Source organism: Rhinatrema bivittatum, chromosome 3 (assembly GCF_901001135.1).
Source record: "Rhinatrema bivittatum chromosome 3, aRhiBiv1.1, whole genome shotgun sequence".
NCBI classification, from domain to species: domain Eukaryota; kingdom Metazoa; phylum Chordata; class Amphibia; order Gymnophiona; family Rhinatrematidae; genus Rhinatrema; species Rhinatrema bivittatum.
The window spans coordinates 275,132,934-275,148,609 of NC_042617.1; the positions used below are offsets into that span (position 1 = coordinate 275,132,934).

At 47.4% G+C, this 15,676-nt stretch overlaps 1 protein-coding gene across 1 annotated transcript in view; it reads right to left on the bottom strand.

The window, feature by feature from the left end:
• LOC115088561 (integrin alpha-7-like) overlaps positions 1 to 15,676 on the bottom strand; it is a 136,413-nt gene that overhangs the window by 51,365 nt on the left and 69,372 nt on the right. Inside the window, exon 2 of the mRNA XM_029596817.1 lies at positions 7,238 to 7,365. Within this exon, the coding sequence (XP_029452677.1) occupies positions 7,238 to 7,365 (128 nt within the window). The remainder of the gene's footprint in view (positions 1 to 7,237; positions 7,366 to 15,676) is intronic.

Below are 15,676 nucleotides of genomic sequence, written 5' to 3' on the forward strand. Positions count from 1 at the left end.
ATTCTACAGTGCAGAATCTGTTGCATCGGAGGTGGACCCTTGTCCGAGGTGGGGTTGATGCAACCCATAGGTAGGGACCTAGGGGTCCCCACTGTCGGCAGGTGGAGTGGGCTGAAGGTAGAGGCCGCTGGATCTTCACCTATACCAGCCCTCATTCCCCGCAGGTTGAGCCTTTGGGTGCTGGGGCCGGCAGAACTTAGGTAGGCTTCGAGGTTGGTTTGAGAAGAGAGGTGGTTCAGCCCAGAGACAGCAGTCGATAGGTGGCATAGTCCTACCCTGAACTGGGTTCGGTACAGGAACTCAAGCACCAATGGAACAGAGAGTAACTGGAGGCGCTCAAGCAAAGAAAGGCCGGAGCCTTGTAAGTCCACATCAAGGGAATAGGCTAGAGGAGACATCACTGACAAGCTTGGATCAGGGCCAGCGGCAAGCAGAGGTTGTGGCAAGCAATGTAGAATTCTGGACATGGAGAAGTCTGTAGCGTAGTCAATCAAGGCAATGGTCAGGGCACGGAGAAGGCAGGCATAATCAAGCATAGCAGAGGTCCGGGACTGGAGATAGGCTGAAGAGTAGTCAGGCGTAGCAGAGTCAAAATCCAAAAAGTCAGTCCAACACATAGACAGGGCAGGAACGAGGAAAACAGGAACTGGGAACCACAGGAGTCAGGAACCCGAAGTAGAGAGGATTCTCTATCAGCAACGAGTACTCGAAGTACGAGGAGGTCTGTTGCAAAGGCAATGCTATGGAGCGAGGCCTGAGCTTATATACACTAAAGAGTCTGACATCAACATCCGGGGCTGCAGCCAGGTTCCCGCCTTGGGCCCTCTAAAAGGATTAGCAATGCGCGCGCTCCTAGGGAGGGGCGCGGCGCCGATGGTGGCGTCTCTCCGTGGGCCACATGGAGAGGCCCGACGAGCAGCAAGGGCATCTTGGCTGGCAACACTGGGGACCATGGCAGAGCCGAAGGCACCGGAGGCGACCCAAGGTCGGAGCTGGCGGTCCACCGCCCCCAGTGAAGAGGAACCAGGAGCTGGAGTCCGTGTAAGAAGGTGAGAGGACCTCGCTGCAGGTCTGCCACGGGCGGCACGCGTAACAGAATCCTGTAGGATTTTTTTGATGCTTGACTATATACCACTTCTCCAAAATTTGATCTGCCCTATCCTATCAATATAATTTATACCCTGGTATCAGATTGTCCCTTTGGTTATACTCCTTCCACCATCTCTCTGAATGTCTACAATGTCATATACTAACTCTAGCTCCAATAAATAAAATACTAATAAGAGACCAAACATCCATTTACCAGCACTAAGTATAAAACAATTTTGAAGATTTTAAAAATAAAGAATTTAGCTTCTGTGGTCAGAGTCCAGGTGTTCCCAGATGTTTCTAGGAACACACAATTAAGACGGAAACAGTTCTATCTTTGAGACAGATAGTTTTGGCCCTTGGGGCCACTTTCTTTCTCAAATTTCCTTGCAAGCGCTTGGTCACTTTTCAAAAGAATAAATTTGTTTTTTTAGATCCTGCCCACCTTGAAGTATTTCTTGCTGATAAAGGTGGATGAAGGCACAGTAACAGCCTCATGATTGGGAAATAATTAAACTGGTTAAAGTAATTGTATCTCCTAATAGCTCATGTTGGTATGAACTTTGCAATAGATATATTTTCCTTTAAAGTGGACTAAAACTTTGGAAGTACATAAACTTCTGTTTACCTGTTGTAAAGTTTACTTGATGTAGAAATATGGGTGATGTAATCCAAAAATGTTCCTATTTCTTTTTTCATTGTAAAATGTATCAAGAAACTTAATAAAGTACAAATAAAAAAAAAATATTTTTTTGAAGAAGAAACGATATAAGAAAAAAAGTATGTGCTATAGGGTTAATCCCTTGTTTCCTGCCTGCAATGAGCTTCAAACAGGCTTTAAAATTGTTTTATACTTAGTGCTAGTAAAAGGATGTTTGGTCTCTTATTAGTTTTTTTATTTATTGAAGTAATCCAAGAGACAGCTCAGTTATATTTTGTTAGTACGGTATATATTCTAGTTCACCAGTCTTATCGTTCAGACTTCTGGCATTTGCAGAGAGATATTTTAAAGCAGTGGTTCTCAACCAGTGTGCCGGGACATACCGGTGTGTCACCGAGGGGGTGGAAGGTGTGTCACCAAAACATTTGACATAGCAAGCCTATGCTTTCTATAACAGCCTCATGTGCTTGCTGCCTGAGGAGAGTGCAGAGTAAGGAGCTGGAACTTAAAATTCCTCAGCATCGCTCCCTGTTGCTGCTTTTCCCTCAGCCCTGGCAATCACTGCCACCACCAATCCAAGCCAGAATTGTTGCAGGCATGCTGTATCCTGCCCCTGCCTTCCCGCCGCACCCCCTCCCCCCCCCCCATCACCTCTCTTCTTGCCTGTCTACGCCTCTGATTCTCTCCGAGCCACGACCTCTGCATTGCCTGACTATGCCTCTTCAGTCTGTCCTGGACTTGGCCTACTCAGACTTTGGCCTGTTCTTGCTCGGGCGCCCCTGTCCGACTGTGCTCCTATTGCCGCCCAGGTCTCCGGGACTCCGCCAGTGTAGATTCTTTCATTCCACCATTGTTGCCTCAAGGCTGACCTCCCTGATCTCTTCATCAACGATGACATATGGAGGCCCACCTAAGCCCAGCTGGCCCCGGCACCCAAAGGCTCAACTCGCGGGGAACGAGGGCTGGTATTAGTGAAGCGCCAGCTGGCCTCCATACATCAGCCGATTCCGCCCGCCGACGGTGGGGACCCGTAGGTCCCTACCTACATGTTGCATTAACCCCACCTCGGCCCAAGGGTCCACCTCTGGCACAACAATCATAACACCCAGACACTACCTACACAAGGCCATCCCTAAAAACTCAGCATCAAAGCAAGGAGGAGAGTTGTAAGGGAAGGCACAGAGAGGCCAACAATCACTTTGAAGGAGCTACAAAGTTCAGTGGCTGAGACTGCAGTGGAGGTGCACCAGTCAACCATATCAAGAGCTTTGCATACAACTGGCCTGCATGGGAAGGTGGCTAGAAAGAAGCCATTACTGAAGAAAAAAAACACATCAAAGCACATCTGGAGTTTGCCAGAAAGCATCAGAGTGACCCAGCTAAAATGTGGGATAAGGTTTTGTGTTTAGTTGTGACAAAAATGGAGATTTTTTGGACAAAATTCAAAACACTATTGTTACAGGTGTAGACCCTTCTGCCATGGTGTGGTTGACTGGGCCACCCAGGCCATGTGGCCCACACTAACCACTAGCAGAAAGCCTTGGATGGGACTATATCAACCATCATTCCCTCAGGTTGAGCCCTTAGTGAGGATGGCCAGCAGAACTTAGGTGAGTCCCAGGGGCAAGGCAAGGGAGAATGTCTGTCTGAATCTAGCAAAGGTCAAGGCAGGCAGCAAACAGGGAAGTCCAGAGAACAAAGAAAGGTCAGGGCCAGCAGCAGAAGGCAGAATCCAAGATCAGGGTCAGGGTAGGCAGCAAGCAAGCAGTAATAAGGTCTAGAGTCAAGATCAGGTCCAAGAAGCCAATCTGAAGAGGCAGGTCAGCCAAAAGAAAAAACATATGCAGAACACTCAAGATTACAAGAGACAGGGGAAGTGGCAGACATCAGACAAACCAGAAGTAGGAACAGAGAGCACAAAGCAGGTCCACAAACTAGCATCACACATGAGAAGCAGGCTACTCAACAGACCTGTTGGTAAGGAACTGGGTGGTTGCAAGAGACTTCCTTATATACCTCAGAAGGAAGTGACATCATCAGCCAGTTCTACAGGAAGTCCCGGCTAGGAGGGGCCTATAAAGCCGTCCAAGTTTACTGGAAATTCTGTCCTGGGTCCTTGGAACAGGATGTTGCTGGAGGCTATGCTGGAATTGCTTTGGATCAGAGGTGGGGGGGGGGGGTTTCATGGGGGAGGTGACTGGAGCCTAACAGCTATGTGTGATACAAACCTAACACTACCCATTTCTCAGAAAACACCATCCCATCAGTAAAGTATGGGGGTGGCAGCTTCATATTGTGGGGATGATTTTCCTCAGTAGGGACTGGGCATCTCGATAAAATTTAAGGATGGCAGGGTGGTACAGTATACAGGGAAATACTGCAAAACAACCTGCTTCAGTCTGCTAAAAAAACTAAAACTTGGGAAAAAGTTCACTTTTCAGCAGGACATTGATCACAAGCACAAGGCCAAAGCAACACAGGAATGATTGAACAACAAAAAGATGAATGTTCTACAATGGCCAAGTCAAAGTCTGGATCTCAATCCAATTGAGAATCTATGGCACTATTTGAAAATTGCTGTCCATAAGTGTCATCCATCCATCCTGAATAACCTAGAGCAAATCTGCCAGGAAGAATGGGTAAAAATCACTTCCAAACAGAGTGCAAATCTAGTAGAAACTTACCCCAACAGACTTAAAGCTGTTGTTGCAGCAAAAGGTGGTTCTACCAAGTAATAGTCTGAAGGGGTTGAATACCTTATGCAAGCAGCACTCTTCAGGTTTTAAATTTTATTTTACAAAAAAATGCAGAGAAATAATGACTTTGAAAATTCATTTTAAAAGCATATTGGTATGCAATAAAAACATAAGGGTCCATATTCAGTAAGCTGGTTAGTGGACACGTTATCTGGCTAAAGTTAGTTGGATAACTTGTCCCATATATTCAGCAGGATAAGCATCCTGCTGAATACAACCAACCTAAAATCATCTGGCTACCTATAGCTGGATAACAAAAACATAACTGGCTATGTTTGGATATAGCTGGTTAAATTTTTGTTATGTGGCCTTGTGTGGCCAGATGACACGTTACTTAACCGGATATCTTTAAAAGATATCCAGCTAAAGTAGCACTGTCGAGACCCTACAAAGTAAAGGTAAGGCTAGAGAGCGGCCGATCACCTCCCTCTGCCCCCCAAAGTGTAATAATAAAGGATTTTTCCAGGCCATAGTCTCCTATCTGACAGCCTTCTCCCCAAACCTTTTTAAAACACTCAGGCTGCCTCCCTGCTGTCGCCCCCCCCCCCCCCCCCCCACGATGAAGAATCATGGTGCCTGCCCAATTTCAGACATACAGACGGAAAGGGTCGGTAGCAGGCGGGAAGGTTTTGGAAGTCTGTAGGGGAAGATGAGGCATGCTATCAGCAAAAGTAAGGCAATAGCTGAAACCCATCACTTATGTGACCCAAACAGATGCAGGAGAATGGAAATGGGAGAGGGACAGACAGCAACAGAGAATAACTTCACTAATAGAAGCAATTCAGCTGCCCTAAATAAAAGAAAAGCATTTGTACTACATTATTGTGATTATTGTCTATGCTATATCTGAATTTTGTCTTGCTTTCTGGAATGTAACTTAGCATTAATAATAATCATTGTTATCCCACTATCTATTGTAGGTTGACTTCCTGTGAATGTGGCTTTGTTTCCTTAAGTAGAGAAATAACCTCTGTAACCAATCTTTGCTTATTTGATTGTATGTTCAGTTAAACCGACATGATGTCCACAACGAATGCCGGTATATAAAATGTTTTAAATAAATAAATAAAATAAAATATAACTATGAATGTCACTTTGTAAACCGTTGTGATCTATACATGGAATGACAGTATATAAAATGTCTACATAAATATGCTGCTTTTGTGTCTTAAAGTGGTGAATCTCACCGGAGGTGTAACCCAGGAGATACCAGTCCTTCTGTCTTTATTTTTTGCCCTTTACCACACTCACACAGAGTGAATCTGCAACACCCTCTCTGGTCTGCTGTGCAGGAGGCCAGGCCTGTGAGCATGGGCTGACTTAGTCCTGCAGTAATTGAAATCTGATATATCACTGGAATGGAGCCTTCAGGTCTGAGAGGCTTGGTAGCAGCAGGAGGGAAGGTTTTGGAAGTCTGTGGGGGGAAGATGAGGCATGCTATCAGCAAAGGTGAGGCAAGAGCTGAAACTGTGACCCAGAGCCCCCATAATTTCCTTCAGAAACCAGATGAAATCCATAAAGTGTCCAGATGTGTAAATATCTAGCATGTATACTAAGCCTTAGAGTGGATAACTGCATTGCAAAATCTCCTATACTTAACAGCCCAAAGTGAATGGATGCCCAAAACAGAGAACAATCAAAGAATATAAAAATATTGTATCATAAAGCAACATCAGAAATACAAATTAAAACAACAACTTACACTAGTGTTTCCCCAACCTTTTCAAGCCCAAGGCATGAAAATGTTGTGGGGTACAGCAGCCTTCATAGGACAGGCAGAGCAGGCATGGAGATGGAAAAGAACTTGAGGGGGAGGAAATAGAGAAGTACCTGAGGGAAACAGAGAGAAATGGGAGAGGGAAGGGGGAAGGGAATGGAGAAGATGCAGAGGAACCTGGAAGAAGCAGAAGAAAGGACAAGAGAAAGGGAGAAAAAGCAGAAGGAAGACGGAGAGTGAAAGAGGGAAGAAGCAGGGGGTTGATGATATACCACACCATCTGCAGCTCCCCTCTCTTTTTTTTTTTTTTTTAAATTATAGATCTACCCATTTGTATGATGTATGAAAATCCATCACATTTTAATTTTATGTTTATGGCTGGATTGAAAAAAAACAGGTCAATTTGTCTTGTTCTTGCTTAAGAAGGACATAGGACAATTTCTTGGGTTGTTTTGTTTTGGTTTTTTTTCCTGGCTCTTTTCTCCTCGAGCGCATTTGGAACCAGAGCTAGGATCGTATGGCCATGAGCCTTCGTTCACAAGTAGCTGGGGGATTATTGCATCCATTTTACAGTAACTCCCCTCCAGCTTCCCTGCTCCATTCAATGCAGTGAGTCCATGCACCAGGGCTCCTTCCAGAACCCTGCAATCACGGAGGCTGAATTCAACCACTAGGTGGCAGTGCTGCACGGCGGCTGGGACTCCCCCCCCCCCCATTTCACAGGGTCTGTGAACGCTGCCTCAGCATAGTCTCCAGCCCCTGACCCACGGGGATCAAACTAGACCAGCCCAGGACAATTTCTTTAAGAAAAGCAGGATCATCCTGTACAAAGCAAGCGGCATCTGACCACCTCATGCATGAGAACTGTGCGACCCCTGCACCCCCCCCCCATGACCTTCTGTCCCACTGTACATAGCCACAACTTAGTTACCACTAGTGACCTTCCTTATCCCACCCCTAATACCTTCTCCCCCCCACCCCCACCCCCAGCCAACATGTGCAACCTATTTTTACCTCCCTCGTCGATTGGCAGGCGGTGACAGTTATGAATCTCGCTGTTGAGGGGGCAGGCGAAAAGGCCCCCCGTCCGATTCGCTCCCTGGTCAGCCAGTGCCAAGGCCTGGGGGGCACCCACCAAAATCCTGGAAAATAGTAAATGACATTTATTGCCAGTAAAGCAATAAAGAGACTGTCGCAGGCAGAACAATACTCTGGTCGGAAGTCAGATCTATGCAAGAAACTTCTATATAATCAAGCATTGCCAGAATCAGCTTGTCCAGATAACATAAAAGTCAGCTGGTGATGCTACCCTTGGGTAGGAATAGGCATCCCCTCATCCCCAGTACCACCACCACCACCAAATCAGGAGATACTTTATCTCTTCTGCACTGTCCCTAGAGGTATTTCACTCGTGGACACGTTTATCAGGGTCTCAGAGGTCTCTTAGCTCTGTGGAAACCTTGCAGTGACAATAAAGAATTTAATTTAAATTTCAGAATTTATGTTCTGCCTTTATAACACCAGGCTAAGCAAGGTGGATTACGACGTTTAGCGAAGCGACCAGAATTAATATTTAAATAGCATCACAATTTATAGAAATCGAACCCACAACTCACCAAGATCCCAAGCAGTACAAATGCAAACATACTCTTTAATAACCTTCCAACCAGTAAAAGAGTCAAACAGGTTAACACACAAACAATAAGCATCCACACACACACACACACACACACACACCCCTCCCCTTCTCTTTACAGCTAACATTATCACTCAAGACCACAAGGATGGACCAAACCATCTTTCCAAAAAAGGATGCAGCCTGGCTCTGGGACAGCAAGATGGGGGAGGAGCGAGGGAGGGTTTTTCTTTTCCAAGCTGAGCAGAGGCTGCCGTGGGCTTCTGATCACCCCCAGAGCTGAGACCCAGCTTGCCTAATCCATCAGGAGAAAAGGGTGAGAAGTGGATCCAGAGTCGAAAGCTGGCGTGGTGAAAGGGTTGGGTTCTGATCACCCTGAGCTAAAGGAAAAGCAGAAAACTCACACCCCCTTCCGCCCCCTCCATTAACTGTACAGGTGTATGGGGGAGGAGAGAAGCAGGAGGCCCAGCCCACCCATGCAGGAATTCCTCTTGCTGAAAATGAAGCGATACCCTTACACTAATTGAGATCCTTTGCAAATGAATTTTTTTTATACTGTAACTGAATACTGATCTCTCAGTATTTTCTCTGCTCTGCCTCCCTTAAGCTTGCTGTGTTCCCACCAGTTCAAGATTTACCCACCCGTGGCCTGGGCCCTCTGCCGGTGGGCACGGTGTCTCTCTCTGCTGGTGGCACAGCCCAGGAACCTGGACCTCTCTCTCGCCCTTCCCCTCTCCCAGCACCGACCTCCCACTGTGCAGAGCCGGACTCCCCAGCCCCGCTCATCCGACTGACAACGTTAGGTCTCACAGTTAAGAATAAAATAAAATAACTAAATGCCCTAATCTTTCCAATTCCAATATTCAAGGCAAGAATATGAAGGGGGGATGGCAGAAACTGAAATTCCTCCACCACGCGCCCTTCATAGTTTAAGGCAGTGGAGTTCTCTTTCTCACCACTCTTCCCAGGATTTGGCCAGAAATTTTTCCATCGTTGCGGCCAAGGCAGGGGGCAGGGTTTTTTGTTTTTTTTTGGGGTGTGTGTGTGTGTGTGTAAGGGATTTCTATTCCATGCTGAGAACAGAGTGCTGGGGATCCTCTGGGAGCAACTCTGATGGGAAGACAAGAAGGGACAGCTGCAAGGGGAAGGAAGACTGGCAGCAGAGTGGAGATAGGGGAGGGGAAGGAGGAGAAAAGAGAGGGGACCGAAGAGAAGGGCTTGAAAGCGACAGGAGAAAGGGGGGAGAGCAACAACACCCAGACAAGCGCACGTGCACAGCAGCGGAGGCTGTAAGAAGCCTGGGGAAAGTCCGCCACGACTATTTTATCTTTTCTACAGCAGGCAGGCGTTCACAGCGCTTGCACGGTCTCTGGGCTGAGAAGAGAATGACTCTCACCCGGGTGCTAGGACAACTCTGGATCAGAGCAGCAAGGAGCCAGCCCCTCACCCTACTGACCTCACCAACCTAAACCTAGGACTAAACCGGGGAATTAGTAAAGCACAGCAAGAGAGCTGGCACACGGAGACTTATTGGCCACATCTCTGGAAGTCAATCAAGCACAGTGTGCCAAGGAGGCATGCTGGAGGCCACACAGAGCCTGGTGCATCAGGCAGAACGTGGCAGATGAGGAGACGGTGGACGCGACAAGGCAGGGCGGGTTGGTGGTCAGACGCAAGGCGTGTCAGATCAGACAAGATGGGGGCCGATGGGGGGATCTTCTGGAGGTCACACAGGATGTGGTGCATGGCAGTATGCTGCAGACCAGACAGTTCAGGGCTGATGGGAGGTCAGACAACATGGCAGACAGAGAGATGCCACAGGGTGGAGCAAATGGGAGTAGTATGCTGCTGACCTGATAGGGCGTTGATGGGAGATTGCTGGATGTCTAGGGACCTTCATTTTTATTCACAGGATTTTAACATTTGTTATTTTTGTTATAATAAAGGGAGAAAATCAGCAGAAATGAATGATTTATCATTTTTCTTTCCTGGCTTCTGTCCTCCAAAATCATCTATCTATCTATATATACATACATATATATATATATATATATATATATATATGTCACATTAGAATCTTAGAGCAGAGTTTCCCAAACTTTTAATGAAGAGGGTCACATAATCAAAATCATTTGCAGAACTAGACGGGAATTTTAATTACCTCTTCTCCCAGCATCTCCCCTTTTGTGTCCCTTCTCTCCCAACATCTCCTCTCACTCCTTCTGCTCTTCCAGTGTCTCTCCTTTCTGCCTTTCCCTCTCCCCCCCCCCATCTCCCCCTCTTCCCAGCATGATTCCTCTCCAGTCAGCTCCACCCTCTCTTTGCATCTTGCCTCTTCCTTCCCTCCCTCCTTGCATATCCCTTTCTTCATCACCCTTCCCAGTGTATCCATCTCTCCTCTCCCCTCCTTCCAGAAGGGCACAGTTCCCCTTGCCTCCCCTCTCAGCAGTGGCAGCTCTGGCCTTCCTTCTCGGTGGTAAACTCTGGGCCGCCCTCCAGTGCAGCTCCCGCCCTTTCTCCCAGCAGCTGTAGTTTCCGTCCTCCGATACGACCCCAGTGGTGACTCTAGCTTTGGCAGTGGGTCTGGGTTGCTTCCTTGCAGTGTGGGCATGCAGTCACAGGTGCAGCATTCATGGGCAATGCTGCTCCTGTGCAGTGCCAGGCACAGTCCCTGTGCATGCCCCACAGCTGGTCTCCAGGGGGAGGAGATGCTGGAAAGCATTGTGGGCCTTGCCAGCTGTGTGTTTGAAATTAGAGTGAAAACCAGTTTAAACCCTCAGTCATTTGGGTCTCCGTAGTCTTGTCTATATGCTTTGCATTTTGTTAAATTTTTGCTTCTTATATCTCTTGGATTGCTGTATTTATTGTTCTGTGTTTTTATATAATGTTTTCAACAAAATTCAATAAAAAAACCAAAACATTTGAACAGAAAAAGAAAATCAGTTTAAACCGTTTTTCACCTTTGCAAACCCAGGGAATTTATCGGCGAAAACTGTTTTCAACTGAAAACGAAGGACCCTATGGATGTCGCATAGGGTGTGGTGGATAAGGATATGCTGGAGGTCAGACAAAACCATGGCGGATGGAGACAGGCTGTAGATCAAACAGGATGTGGTGGATGGGGGTAGGCCGGAGGTCACACAGGGCACGGCAGATCAGTCAGGATGCGGCAGATGAGAATATGCTGGAGATCACACCAGGGCGTGATGGATGAGGGTTTGCAGGTTCCCAGCTCTCTGCCAGTCCTTGTGCCTGAAGGAAGACACTGATTAGCAGTGGCAAAATCCTGGTACCTGTCTGAGGCGCCTCCGGGCCTAATTGGAGCTGTCTAACAAACAGCTGCCGCCTCTGGGGAAAGGAGGCAGCCACTGATCTGCCAGCAGCCACTGGAAAGATTTCATTTAAACAATGAAGCTGTTCCTGCAAGCAGCTGTTCCCAGGTGTCATCTGCCTTCAGCTATTTACTCACTGAAGGAGACACAAGGCCAGGGAAAGGGACATGTATTACTTAAAGGGACACGTGTACAAATTGGCAAGCCAATAAAGTTTGCTGAATGAGAAAGGAGAGACGGGGAGAGCCCTGTAATTGCCTTTGTTACTTCTCTTCTGTGTAATTCTTTCCTTGGACCACTTTACGTATAATGCAGGGACAAATTTGTCATTTCCTATAAGACTTCTTGAATATGAGAGAGGGAGGCAAAGAGGAAGGAGTTACGAGAGAAAGAGAGAGAGAGCATATATGGAGCGAGTGAGAGACAGATGCAAGGAAAAGGAGGTGGGACAGAAAAAGAAACAGTGGTAGAAAGAGAAAAAGAGGCAAAGTCTTAGAGATGCTGAAACAGGCAGAAGGATGCGAAAATAAAGAGAAGCGGACAGACACGCCCAGGGAGGACAACTCTCGCCCCTTGGACCCTGCATGATTTCCTGGGTTCCTTCCACTAATGATATTTTTATTAATCTGGGAATCCTGACACCAAAGGTTGCAATTTCTTTTCCCCCAGCCCATGCAACATCCCATCTCTCATCTCCTGCTTGTTTGTTTTTTTTCACCCTGCAGCAGAGGATGGTGCAGAAGCCTATGAAGAGCTGAAGCTGAGTGGCCCCTGACTGTTCGTATGTGCTGCATTTAGTTAGGGCTGAGACCAGAAAGGCCCGCATAGGTGGCACTGGGGAGAGTCAGAACGAGTGGAGCTCTGCACGACTTCTCTTCCTCCATCCTTTCTCCTACCATCTCAGGGAGATAGGGCCCCTCCTCGGAGATCACTCATCTGCATTACTGCCTGTATCTGTCTGCTGGGGCAGTGAGGGAACCTGGCTGGAATACTGATGACTCCATTGACTTGAGATCTGTGTACAGTGAGACTAAACTAAATATTAACACACACACACACACATACTCACATCCACCCACCCAAACACTTAAAACACTATATCAACTCCCCTCACACACACACAGGCTATATCAACGGCCCTTGCTTTCCCCTCCCCCCCCCCACACACACACACACTATCAGGCTATTTTTAAAACAAGCGCGCATGTGCTTGTACACGCATGCAGTGGCGCGCGAGCGGAAATATGCTGGAATTTTAAATCACGCACATATTTGTGCATGCATGTTTTAAAATACATCAACCATGCGTAAGTATGCTCCTAATTTTAAGAGGTTATTCGAGCGAGCCTACCGCCCAGGGCCTGTGGAAGCACTAGGCGAACTAGGCCTGAGCCTAGGGCACTGAGTATTAGGGGGCGCTGCGAGCAGTGTTATCCCGAGAGGAGCCAATGCCCCTGGGCGCAGGGAGGCTTATGCGGCCGCCGGTGGACCTCATCCCACTGGCGGCTGAGCAGAGACACATAGCATGCAGGCAGATCGGCAGGGCTGTGGTGGAGCTTACGTCACCACGGCCGAAGAAAAAGGTTGCGTTCAAGCCTGCAGGTGCTCCTCCTCCTGCCCACATAACCCCAGAAGAAAATATTGCCGGAGCCGCGTGGGCAGGAAGGAGGAGCATCAGTGCGTACAGAAGAGGAGCAGCCGCTGCTGGCCACCGCAAATCCCAAGTCGCAGCAGCCCGAGAAGAGGAAGAGGCCCGGTAGCGACCCGTGAAGAGGAGGCCCAGAGGTGAGAGAGAGGCTGAGGGCCTGTAGAGTGTGTATGTGTGCATGTATGAGATGAGTTGAGAGCTTGTGTGTGAGTTGAGAGACTGTGTGAGGGAGTGAGGACCTGAATGTTTGCAGAGACAGCATGTGAGAGCCTCTGTGTGTGTGTGTGAGAGAGACAGCATGTGACAGTGAGAGCCTGTGCTTGAGCAAGACAGCATGTGGGAGTGATAGAGAGCCTGTGTGTGTGAGTCAGACAGCATGTGCCAGTGAGAGACTGTATGAATGATTGTATGAGAGAGAGCATGTGACAGTGAGAGCCTGTGTGTGTGTGAGAGAGAGAGAGAGAGAGAAAGCATGTGAGAATGAGAACCTGACTGTGTTTGAGGGAAGAAGATGGAGAGAAAAGAAATAGAAAAAAAGACAATATAAAATGAATTGGCAAAAAATAAGAAAGGGAAGGTGGGAAAAAAAAGCCTGTGACCAACTGATTAGAAAACTAAGATCAGACAGCAAAGGTAAAAAAAAATAAATTACTTTTTAGTGATTGGCACATGTAATCTTTGGTATTGTGCAAGAGTAGAGCTTTCTCTATGCGGATCTCACAATGTATGAGATCAGCATGGAGGAAGTGGAAGCCCACAAGACCTGCACAGAGGAGGCAGCAGAATGGGCTTCAGTGCCAATAGCAGCAATCAGCGCCTCCCCAATAGCCATGCAGCGGCAGTGACAGTGGCAGCAGAGGAATGAGAGAGTTTCCGAGGTTGCTGGCAAAAGAAAGAGAGGGGGATCTGCCTTTAGTGTGTGCATGTGTATGAATGGGACTCTGCCTGGGGGTCTGTGTGTGTGAGAATGAATGTGTGCATGCCTGGGGGATGGGGAGGGGGTGGTGTGAAAATGAATGGGAGCCTGCCTGGGGGGTCAGTGTGTGTGTGTGTGTGTGTGAGAGAATGACTGTGAGCTTGCCTGGGTGTGTGTGTTTGTGTATATGTGAGGGAGCCAGTAAGTGTGAGAGCATGAGTATGTATGAGAAAATCCAGGGGGGGGGCGGTGGAGGGGGGGGCGGTGGAGGGGGGGGAGTGTGTTGGGGGGGGCGGTGGGAGGGGGGAGAGAGTGTCTTAGAGCCTGAGAGTGTCAGTGTCTGTGAGAGCGAGAGGTTATGGTGGGTATAAGAGCATGAATGTGTATGTATGTGACAGTGTATGTGTGAGAGAGAATGGACATGTGAGTATGTGTGAGAGAGAGAGGATAACCTCCTAATCCTCGACAATATCAAGGTGACTGGAAATCAAGAGCTCCCACAGAAGGGGACAGCAGGGGCTTTTTTAAATCCTTATTAGTTTTAATTATTGGGTGTTATTTGATATATGTGCTGTTTTGAAATATTTTATTGGTGTTTGGGAAATTGTAAAAAATGTATATGATTTTAATTAACAGAAATTATATTTATCAGTAGTTTTAAAATATTCTTTTACTATGGTTTTCTATTATAACTGATGCTTTATGTTTCTTGATTTTATTTGTTTTATGAGGAATGGTGGTTCTGTTTTTCCATTGTTAATACACAGAGTCTGGCTTCTTGGAGTTTCCATTTCAGTTTTTGTCTAATTTGTGCTCCTTTATTTTGTATTCTGTCTTTGGTGAGAGTCTGTCTCTGCTCTATGGGGCGGATTTTAAAAGGCCCGCGCGCGCCAGCGCGCCTATTTTGCATAGGCCGCCGGCGCGCGTAAAGCCCCGGGACGCGCGTAAGTCTCGGGGCTTTCAAAAAGGGGCAGGAGGGGGCGTGTCCAGGGGCGTTCCCGAAACGACGTGGCATTTCGGGGGCGTGCCGCGGCGTTTCGGGGGCGGGACCGGAGGACGGAGCGGGGCTGCCTGCCGATGCGCGCAAAGTTACGCCTTTGCCGACAAAGGTGGGGGGGGGGTTTACATAGGGCCGGGGGGGTGGGTTAGGTAGGGGAAGGGAGGGGAAGGTGGGGGGAGGGCGGAGGGAACAGGCAGTGCGCGCTGGGCTCCGCGCACGCAGGTTGCACAAATGTGCAGCCCCTTGCGCGCGCTGACCCCGGATTTTATAAGATACGCGCGTATCTTATAAAATCCAGCGTACTTTTTAAAAATCTGCCCCTATGTGTGTAACCGTGATGAGAGATTCTGCTAGCATGTAGTGTCTGTATAGGGATCTATAGCAATCGGGTTTGTTTTGTTTCCTCAGTAGGTGGTGTATTGGTATTCTAGGACCCAGTGTAATATTTTCCCTTGTTTTTTCACAGGTAGGGTTATTGTTGTTTGAGTCCTTGGTGTTATTACTGTTATGTTACAATGGGATTGCAGTATAGATTTTGAGTGTCTTTTTTGTGGGGGTTTGTGTTAGTTCACAATGTGCCTGGCAGTGGAAGGTGTTTGTGCTTCTGTTACTGCGAGGTGACACCAGAATTTGAAAATATCTTTTAGTATGATGAGCTGTAAGAGAAACATCCAAGCTCCATTGTTTGGGGGAATTTCAGTGGATGCACAGAGTTAGAGAACTGGAGGTGCAGGATTTATATTGACATTCTGTCCCTTCCTATAAATTCCAGACTTCACTCTCATAGCCACATAGAATTAGTTGAATGAGGCTATCAAATAATTTTATAGTGTGAAACTGGCCAGCTTTTTAAAATTATGCAGAAGACCCTTTGGACTTTTTTATTAACACTTTTTTTTTGTAACCAATTTTAAAGCAGGA